This window comes from Hipposideros armiger, unplaced genomic scaffold, assembly GCF_001890085.2.
Source record: "Hipposideros armiger isolate ML-2016 unplaced genomic scaffold, ASM189008v1 scaffold_932, whole genome shotgun sequence".
In the NCBI taxonomy this organism is placed as follows: Eukaryota; Metazoa; Chordata; class Mammalia; order Chiroptera; family Hipposideridae; genus Hipposideros; species Hipposideros armiger.
The window spans coordinates 246,865-257,866 of NW_017732282.1; the positions used below are offsets into that span (position 1 = coordinate 246,865).

The 11,002-nt window shown below is 33.7% G+C and overlaps 1 protein-coding gene across 1 annotated transcript in view; it reads right to left on the bottom strand.

The window, feature by feature from the left end:
• HACE1 (HECT domain and ankyrin repeat containing E3 ubiquitin protein ligase 1) overlaps nt 1–11,002 on the bottom strand; it is a 106,164-nt gene that overhangs the window by 48,735 nt on the left and 46,427 nt on the right. The window contains exons 8-10 of the mRNA XM_019630696.1: nt 8,369–8,465; nt 7,672–7,733; nt 5,917–6,067 (exon numbers count right to left, since the gene is read on the bottom strand). Coding sequence (XP_019486241.1) covers nt 5,917–6,067; nt 7,672–7,733; nt 8,369–8,465 — 310 coding nt within the window. The remainder of the gene's footprint in view (nt 1–5,916; nt 6,068–7,671; nt 7,734–8,368; nt 8,466–11,002) is intronic.

An 11,002-nucleotide genomic window follows, 5' to 3' on the forward strand; every position in this document is an offset into this window, starting at 1 on the left:
AAGCCACCAGAATATAACCAATGATGAAGATATAACCAAATATAACTAAATATAACCAAAGTATGAAGAAAAGCACCACTGTAGTTGGTTTCTTGAGACACCAACTTCAAGGCAATCTCCAACTTGCACTTCCAAAAGTACAGTTCTAAATTATTAAGTTGATTCTTTAGAACTCTGGGAACATTTCACAGGGAAGCAATGGTAGAAATGTTGGTCTTATGTTCTTAGGTCAACCCTCAACTCTACTGCAGAGGTTGAACTCTCTATTATTCTGTCCATAACCCCATTTCCCCTCCCCACCTCAGAATAATAACCAATTGTCACATACAGAACATTCAGAAATTGAATAACCTTAAAGTTATGATCTGTATCAGGGTGATTCTCTACAGAATGAGTTGCCTTATGACTCTACATAAATACAGGAAACACCCCATTTTGGAAAAAAAAAAGACTCAATTAACACTAAACCATATTGAACACAACATAAACTTTCTTTGAAAAATCACAAAGCCCTTCAGAATCCCACAGTGCTTGGGGATTATTCATCATCATGAATATCAATCATTACTCTTTGACAGAGAAACAGTAGGAGACAGGTTAAATTTGTATTGAATCTAATAGTACATCTTTTTTAAAAAAATTGTTGTTTAAGGGTAACTTTATTTCAAAAACTCTAACATAAAATGATTCACAAATAAACCAACAAAAGAAAGACAATCTTAGAAAATACTATTAAACATAAATTGGCAGGGGGAATTATTTGCATTTGAAATCCTTTTGGTAGCTGTGAGATAATAGAAAATACATCTATTAGTGTCTGCTCCCAGTTCCTGGCACAGAACTGCTAAAATTCTTGTAATTTCCTAAGTGATAAAAGCACTGGATGCAGGTTTCTGACACAGAGTTCCTAAATCCCTTGGGTCTTTCCTGGGTGATAGCAGTGTCTTTTGTTCTACTGAAGTGACTCTTGGTGGGCTCCTGGATGGAAGTTGGACACCATGCAAGACCAAGCCATGATTATGAGCTTGGAATTTTTAGCCGTCCCCCTTTCCCCCCCAATCTCCAGAGATGACAGGGGCTGGAAATGGAGTTGATCAAAATGCCTATGTGACAAAGCCTCCATAAAAAGCCCAAAAATATGGGGTTCAGGGGAGCTTCCAGGTTGGTGAACATATCCATGTACTATGCAGGTGATGCACCCAAACTCCGTGTGGACAGAAGCTCCTACACCAGGGACCCTCCAAGACAGCTCACTACCTTATCTCTTTATCTAGCTGTTTGTATCTTTTATCATATCCTTAAATAAACTGGTAAACCTAAGTATTTCCTTAAGTTCTGTGAGCTGTTCTAGGAAATAATTGAATCCAAGGGGGAGGAGGGTCATCAGAAATTCCAATTTGTAGTCAAGTCACACAGAAGTTGTGGGTCACCTGAAGTGAGGGTGTAGTCCCATGGGACTGAGCCCTTAACCTGTGGAATCTGATGCTATCTCCAGGTAGACGTTATGTGATAGTATAAGAACTGATTAAAATTGGAGGGCGCCTAGTTGGTGTTGCAGAATTGCTTGGTGTGGGGAATAAAGGCCCACACATCTGGTGTCAGAAGTGTTGTGAGTGGGGTAGCAGCGTAAGTAAAGGAGAAACACACAGAGGGAGCAGTTTTCCCCAAACAGTAATACGATAAATTCTAACACAATACTAATAACCATACTCACTTCTGATCCCAACACCGGGGTATTTTACAGGCCCAAAATGACCATAATAAAAGATTCTATAAAGCACTTGAAAAGTAGCACTGGAAGCGGTGAGGTAAAGTAGCTTTAAAACTTGTGCTGACCATGGATCCCTTTTTCTTACTGTTTCTCCTTCCACTAATCGCCCTGTAATTTTTAAGAGCTAATCTGGAACATGGAACATAAATTTTTTTTTTTTTTTGGTGAGGAAATGAATCCTGGTTCTTCTATGTATTAGCTTGGCAAATCATTGAACTTCAGTGTTCTTATAGTACGTAAAATGGAGACAATATCTATTACAAATCACAAAGTTACTATGAGGCTTAAGTGAAATAATGTATTTGAATGTTCCTTAGCTTACTACCTGCTTAATAAGTGTTAGAGGTGAACTTAAAATTTAAACACACATGCGTAAAAACATAAAGGCTTTCTGATAACTGTGGAGGATTAAAAGATTGCAAAGTTTAAGTAGAAAGAGCAAGTAAGTTTTTCTACATTAGAAAAACAGGTTAAAGGTAGTATTAGGCCATATTTAAAATAATAATCATCATTATCTGTAGCATTTTTCATTTATATCATCATCATCATCATCATCATCATCTCCTTTACTATGTGCCAGACACTATGCTTGGCATTTTAAAGCACCTTATGTCATTCTTACAACAATTATTAAGATATTTACTACCATTTTCCAACAAGGAAATCAAATCCTGACTAGACTTTAAATTAAATATAGGAAGAGATTTTGTCTGTATTATGCATGATCACCTAGCAGGTGGCCTGGTGGATGGTAAGCACTCAAAAATAAGAATTAGATGGATGGGTGGATGATGAAGGGAAACTCTCCAAAGTTACTTGCTGAGGTCACACAGTAAATGGTGATATCTGGATTTACACCTGAGTCTGGCTGACTCTAGAGACCATGCTTTTACTTAGTATGTCTAAATCTTAGAAAGTCCTCATCAAANCAGAAAATTCATTTCTCAACAGCAAAAAGAATACTGTGAACATAACTTTAATTTCTAACTGTGGTAGTAGCCACAAACAAAAAGGATTACAATAAAATTTTAAAATTAAAACTGAATCACTGCAAGTCATAGCTATGATGCTTTCTACATTTAAATAATGATAAAAACATTAGAAAAGATACAAAGTACTGTACATATCAATTGTTGCTGAAAAACGAGTCAATGACTATGGAAAATATTAGCTGGCTTCTTGGCCAGCTGTGGAAATATTGCTTCATTTCATATTACTGAGTGATCTTCATCCCAGAATTACATTCTCAAAACATTTTCAAAACATTTCAAACTATATTTCAAAGCTATAATACATAATCCAAAATTTATTGAACAGCTAAAAATTTTTTCAACATCCATGGGCCAAAGAGAGATACAAGTTTGACAGGAAAGCGTTACTAACTGAGGTTCATTATGAGTATCTTGAAATCCTGTTAGTCTATTCTCAACTTGATAATGTCAAATGCCACAACCAAAAAGGTAAGATCTTAAAAGTTAAAAGTTTCTCAGTCTTTCTTGGCTTCCAAATTTTCCCAATTATACCTCTATGAAACTGTTAATAGTCACGGCTTACTAGTCACAAAAAAAGAGCATATCAAGGTTCAGGGAGCCAATACTGTCTTCCCCAGGCTCACCCTGCTGCCATAATCAGAACTACTACCTCCTCTTTCAGATGCTCCAAAGCTCCCAAGTCACTAGATAAAAATCTCTTAACACTGAAAACAAATGGCTAAGTGTTAAGATTAATATAAAGGACTTCTAAGATAAATCTGAAAACTAGTAACAGGATGTTAAATAATTTCAACTACTAAAAACACATGACCTATAAACCCACTCATTTTAATGGAAAACTTATTAATCTTAATCAAGTGACATGTTAAGAGTACCTAGTTAATGAAATGGAAAGTGGGAATCAATTGCTACCTTGGAAAAAATATGGTAAAAATTAAAATGGTATTTCCAGTCTAACATTATAGCAACTCAGCAAATGTTTAAGGTTTTTACAACATGAATCACCCCACAAAGAATAGAATACCTTATAGACATACATGACAATGTAACTTCTATTTTTATCCTTATAAGTGGGAGGGTAGAAAATTTTGCCATCCTCAAAGAATCCACACTTAATTCATAAAATTAGTTGGAAAGAGACTAATAAATTCCTGAAGAGTAACACTGTTGTTGTTTTTTTAAAAAATTAGCTGAATTTTATAATAAAAATGTTTTAACACAGTGACAAATCAAAATTTAAGAGAAAGTGGTCAGAGGCAAAAACAGTTGTCAATGATGCAAATACTAATACCTTAAAAAAACAAAGATACTAACAAATGAAATAACATAGAAAGAATTCTGTACATTTACAGTTGATATATGACAATCAATCAAAACAGAGTCTGGATTCCATAAAATAACTAAAAAAAAAAGAGTGATATTCTTTTTTACTCAGTTATATCTGTATTGATTGACTAGGTAGAAAACTAACATTTAAATCAAGCATTAAATGCCTACAGAGAGGCTATTTAACACATACTTATTTTCTGGTATCAGCAAGTAAGTGGCAGATTCAAATTTTAATTTTAAAAAATCAGACAATAGTGAAAATAGATAATGGTGACCATATCTTTATCTAATTTGATTTTTCTATTCATCATTACAGATGAGTAGAAAGAATGAGTAGAAAATCAAACAAGGAGTACATTCAGTAACTAATAGCATGAGCCACACCAGAACACATTAAGAACAACTTCATGTAACGTGAACACTTGCACAGTAAAACTCAGAACAGCAACGACAAAACACTGGCTCATTAATTTAGATTAGAATTTTACAAAGATAGTTAAGTTATCACTCCTAACTAGATGTTCAAGGAAGTGGTATGTGAAAAGCCAAAATCTGAACTACAAGAAGATGCATAACTTCCTTCTTCCAGGAGGTGGCACAATAGGTGAAGGAAAAAAAAAAGGGGGAAAAAAGACACAACTGAAAACTCTTCCCTACACTGATTAAAAAAAGAAGAGAATGAAGCAGAACAGATGCACAGATACTTATACATACCTTCCTAAAAGGCTACTGTAACTATTCTAGGTATTAAAGAATCTACTAGTGTCAAAATGCTTGCAAACCATTTATTTGTAAGAGCCTGCCAAAACTTTTCCATGTAAGACTCATTTAGCATAGTTCATTAATTTAATTTCAAATTTTTACCGACAGTAAAGCTATCAATCATAAATAGTTTTTTTACAGGAAGTGGCACATAAAAGGGGTTATGTCACTTTTTGGACAGATAACCCATATTAATATTCAAAAGGCTGTTTAAAGAAATATGAGTCTTCATAAACCCAAAAGCAAATTTTTACTAGGAAAATCTCTTAAGATAAATTATCTTTTAAAAAAATAACATGGAAAAGTTATTAAATTACACATTTGTCCAAAATATGAGTTATTTGAAAACACAATGCCATAAAAAAGCATTAACAATAGCCATTATAGCCATGTTCATTTTGTTGACTTCATCAAATTATAATTTAACATGAGTAGCAACACTGCCTTAGGTTTATATGCGATCATTCTTCCAAGGACTCTATCCATAAATGTGCTTGTATAGGAGACACAACTGAAGCAATACAACATATTTTAAGAAAATATATATTTCAGTGATTCCTCCTTGAAATGATCCCAGAAATTAACTGTTGGTAAAACTGGAAACTGAAAGTAACCATATTTTTAAAAACATATACATGGGCACACACATAATACGTACATGATAACAAAATCTAAATAAAAACTGAATTATTTTCTTTCCTTGCAAATCAGAAATACTTCTTTTAAAAAAGCATCATGGCTGTATAGTGACACATTAAAAACCTAGAATACGATAAAAAAGTAAATTTAATTAGATTTAAACATTGAATATCTTTACCCTTAGAATAAAACACTAATGGAATTAAAATTTTACTTGTAAGAAAAACATAAAGGCTCACCAATTAAGACCTGCTGTTGATTAGACAGAGATGAAAGGAGAAAGGTGTGCCTAACTTAAAAAGTGTTACAGGTATGAACCAAACTTACGTTCTGTGTATGAGGTTTCTGATTAATGAATGCATGCTTTGTCAAATTCATCTCTTTTACGTCTATCTTCCTAACAACGTCATATACTTTTCTGACCTTGAACACCTGGCTTCTTGGAGTTTTATTCCCGTTGTAGCCCATATCGATTCCATTACTGGGAGAGGATGGACCAATTCGAAAGACATGACAAAATATCCTCACAATCCTTAAAAGGCTCTTCATTTGAGCATCATAATTACTAGATAGGCTAAAAATAAAAATTAAAATATGAACAGATTAGATGAAATAAAACAAATTACATCTTAAAATATTTTAAAACATTTTTATCAACTGACCATTTCATGAATAAAATTCCTTTCCCATTATGAAAGAGGATGGAATGTTTTTTGTTTAATAGGAATTTACCAAATATATATTACTTGGATTGCATATAAATTATTAATTTTTAAGCCACCAGAATATAACCAATGATGAAGATATAACCAAATATAACTAAATATAACCAAAGTATGAAGAAAAGCACCACTGTAGTTGGTTTCTTGNATATAAAAGTCCTAAAAACAAAGGTGCCTAAAGATGGGGGGAAATCAATGTGTGCCTATAGTACACATGAAAGAAAGTTAATTAATTATAATGTTTTATGCAAAATACCTAGAGAAAAACAGTGACTCAGAAATAGTTCCTGTAATTTTAGGTCAAAATCAGTTTAAAAATGACTCACTCACAGAAATACTGCATCATTAAGTAGTGCTCAGAATTAGAACAGAAGTAATACAAAGAAAAACAAAAAAGGTAGGTATGGTGGGAGCAAATTCGTATTCCTTAGAAAGACAACTGTATAGCTATGAAATGGAATGAGGACAATGCAACTCTGTGCTCACAGGGGCAAAATACCCACAAGGCAGATACAGGCATTTCCATTTCACAATTCAAGAAACTTGACTTAAAGTTGTATAGCATTGGGACTGGGATTTGAACCCTGCCTCCAAAACCTAGGCTCTTTCGCCTATATATCTCAATACCTTTTGAGTTTAATTCAAAATAAAAAAAAATCGTTTTGATAGTTGATCCTTACATAAGATATATGATAATACATCTAGCAATATCTCTTAACCAATAAAAATTTACATTAAGTTTAGCTTTTTTAATCTTAGGGCCCTATAATTTGTCTGCTGGGTCAATTTGTCCCATTTCCCATATTTCTTTCCCTTTCATTCATCAGAGACCATACATAGGGAATAATTTATATTTTTAATGTATACCTATATCTAGATAATACAAGTACAATTAAAAGTCTGCCTACAAATGAACCATGTTCCATATCTATCATCCTGCCACAATAATGAATTCCTTTTTCAGTTTCAATTTAACCAGATTTGCTTAGCCATCTTTGTTCAAAGAAATCTAATGTTTGCTAGATTAAAATAAAACTTAATGACAGCAATACAATACTAGCAGTAAGTACTTCTAAAAAAATTATTTTACCATATATCTATGCTCAGACTAACTATATAAATATCCCAGTTCTGTACAATACTAATATATTTATATTTTATTATTATGCATGGCATTGTTTTACATAGTTTCCAAAGATGTAATTACAGTGACTCAGTCACAAAACATTTAGTAAGTAGGTAAGCACAAAGCACTGTACTACACATTGAATATAAAGTGGTGAATAAAATAAACAAAATTCTTGCTTTCACTGAGCTTTTGGTCTAGTAGAGAAGACCCATTGTAAANAAAACAAAGTTCCTAAAGGAAAACTTGTAGACCCCACAGGTTAGGATCTTACTCCCACAAGAGTGCCCCCACTTCTGAAGCCAATCACAAGGGTCAGGCCACCCATACTTCTGACTAATCAGCTGTAATTCAGGAGTTCCCACAATCCCCTCCTTGAGTTTGATCATTTGCTAGAAGAGCTCACAGAACTAAGAGAAACACTTTATTATTACTGTTCATTATAAAGGATACAACCTGGGAACAGCCAAATGGAAGGTTCACAGGGCAAGGTATGCGGGGAGAAAGGGGCGCTGGGCTTCCTGCTCTCTCTGGGCATGACGCCCTCCCAGCACTCGGACATGGTCACCAACCCAGAATGTCTCGGAGAACCCTACTGTTCAGGGTTTTTAGGGAAGTTCCATTGCACAGGCATGACTGAGTAAATCACACTGCTGATTGTACTGAAGCTCCAGTGCCAGCGACCTGAGAGTGAAGGAAGAGGCTGCCCTCCCATCACATGGTTGGCACCTCTGGCAACCAGCCGCCATGCTGAAGCTATCTAGGGGTGTTCAGCCACTAGTCATCTCATTAATAACCAAAAAGATATTCTTATCACTCTGAAGGGTCCAAGGGTCTGAGAAGGTCTTGTGTCAGAAATGGGATGAAGACCAATATATATTTTTTATATCACAGTTCTTTATAAAGATCATATTCTTCACAGAATAAAAATCTTTGTACCCACCCTCTCATTTGAGAAAAAAGTGATTTTACCAGTCTCAGTTTCTATTATAAAGCAAGGGGCTAGGAATATATATTAACAACATACCTGTACACATAAATCCAGAGGGGTTACTCCATTTTTATCTGGCAGATATTTGGCTCCTCGTAATAGAAGAATCTGTGCTGTGTCTCTCTGGCCATGACTGTACAGAAATAGAACCAAGTTAAAAATATATTCCTTTTAATTTAGTCTTTCTCTATGAATTAGGAACAGTTAATATGAATCAACAGAGGATTAACAATTTCAAAAAATTGAGAGGAAGATCTGAACTATATCCTCAACAATCAGGAAAACTTTTCCCAATGTTAAGTCCTACTTTTGCTATGTCCTATTAAATACTAGAATTTAACTTGAGACACATTTCCTACAATAAATCATAATATTTGAGGATAAGTAGCTGCTACTAAAGTTTATACTTTATTTTTTTCTTCCAATCACTTTCTTCTCAACTCTAACTTGACCTTCTTTCTACCACACACATCTAAAAGAATCTCAATACTCAAAAAAAGAGTACATTTTATGGCATTTTTATACTAGGTAAAAAAAATAAAAAGGAAGGAAGAAGAAAAGAAAAGAGAATGGGGGGAGGGGAAGAGTTAATTAGCCAAAAACATTATCTGGTTTCCAATCTTCATTTTATCAACCCACTCAGTTTGGCTTCTGCTGATAGCTATTCAATCTGAGGTAGAATGGACAACTCTTTTATCCACATGCCCCTTTCTCTCTAATTACTCTCTTTCTTGTAAGAGTAAAATTAGTAACTTTCAGCCAGAGGAAGTTACTTTGGGGGTAGCAACCACTAGACCCTGTTATTCAATGAGCTAATCTGATCCTAGATACAGGCAATAAAAAGTAAATTTACAATCCAGAGACATTAAAGTTTAAAGCTAATTTTACAAAACACCTAAGAAGTCATACAGTTTGGAAGACTATCTGATCAAAAAAATTTATTTTGTAGATGAGAAAAGCTACTACCTCAAGCATAAGTGAAACTAGAACTCAGATCTCTGGTCCTGTAGACCAATACTCTTTCCATAATAGTAAAAGGTATGTCATTTCACAAAGAGAAAGACTACACAGATTTCCCTGAAACTTAAAAAACAAAACAAACAAAAAACCTATTATTTTCTACAGAATGACACTGCATGAAGCATATCTTATAACCAACTGGAATTAAACTTAAAAAATAGGCTCCTACTACTATAAATCTGGTGTCATATAATTATAGTTACATCACTCTCTTGATCCTTTATTGTAACACTGATTATCTTCCTTAATATAAATATGAATAGTCCAAAACTAACGTAAGAAAATTATCTAATTTACTCCAGAAAAAGGAGAAAATCAAGAACCAAGTTATTTAATATCCATGTGTCCAATCTTTCCAATTAAACTTGACAATACAACTTTTTGTTTCATAGCACTAAGCATGGTAGTGGCTTATAATAAGTATTCAATACAATTACATTTTAACATTATACACCATTCGCTTGACAAGCATTTAAGAATGAGCTGCACTACAGAAAAAATAACGGAGATCTGAATTGTAATTTAGAATCTACTAGATGACAAGCATAATGTTCAGGTCTTTTGATAAAGTCTGATTTAATACTGACATTGTTATAAAAAAAAGCATTCACTCCATTTTTCAGTTGAGAAAACAATATCTCAAGAGTATAATGGAGTAGATCAAGGTCAACAGTTATAAGGTGGAGCAGAATCTAAATCTAGATCAGGCTGATTCCAAAATCCTTCATCCGTATCATTCTATTTCAACCACGATGAATACACAGTTTACCCTCAAACAGTAAACAATTTAGCATTTAATAAAGTATGACATAACATACAAGGGAATGTATATATACTATGAGAACAATATGATGGGGGTCACACAGTATGAACAGACAAGATCACCATGTAGAAATGGGATGTTGTTCAATACATATGGTTTAAAAAAGTCTCAAAATAATTTTGTACCATATATAGCAAAGGGGATAATTAGCTTGAAGAAGAAAGATACCACTATGACATTTTTAGAAAGATGGAGTAATTTCTAAAACTACGTTAAAACATCATCTATGATCAGGTGACATTTCATTTCAAAAATAAATTAAAAGCAATAGCTAATAATATACAGAAACTGCATAACCCAATTAGGTCCTCAAGTGCCACATCAGTAATATTGCAAGAGATTAGACTACTCTCCGACAGACTGCTCAGTGTTGCACAGAAGATTTTTCAGTTCAAATAACTGCAAAAATTTGCTCTATCAATAATTATTCTTTACAATTCAACTTATTTTAAATATTGATTGAGATAATACTCCCTGCGATGACATGCCAATGTATTTCCTGGAAACTAAGAAGTTGGCATAGATTTAACTAGTAAGAAACCTGTAGTGCTTCTAAAGCACTTACAACTGATTTCTTAAGCACTTTCAGTCTCTTAACTTTTTAGCCTCTTTCAGCAATATGACTTGGAAACTTGGCTGAAGTGCATATAATACACATATCGCCATATTTCTTGGAACAGATTATGAAACAGAAACCTATTTTCTAATGGTTCTTTCCTGTTCTAAAAGTTAACAATTCTGAGCCTATGGACTGCTTTATGTGGCTGCTTTAACTTTGAGTTCACTAATTGAAAGGAGTTGTTTGGTAGTAGCTACAAGTCCCTGTG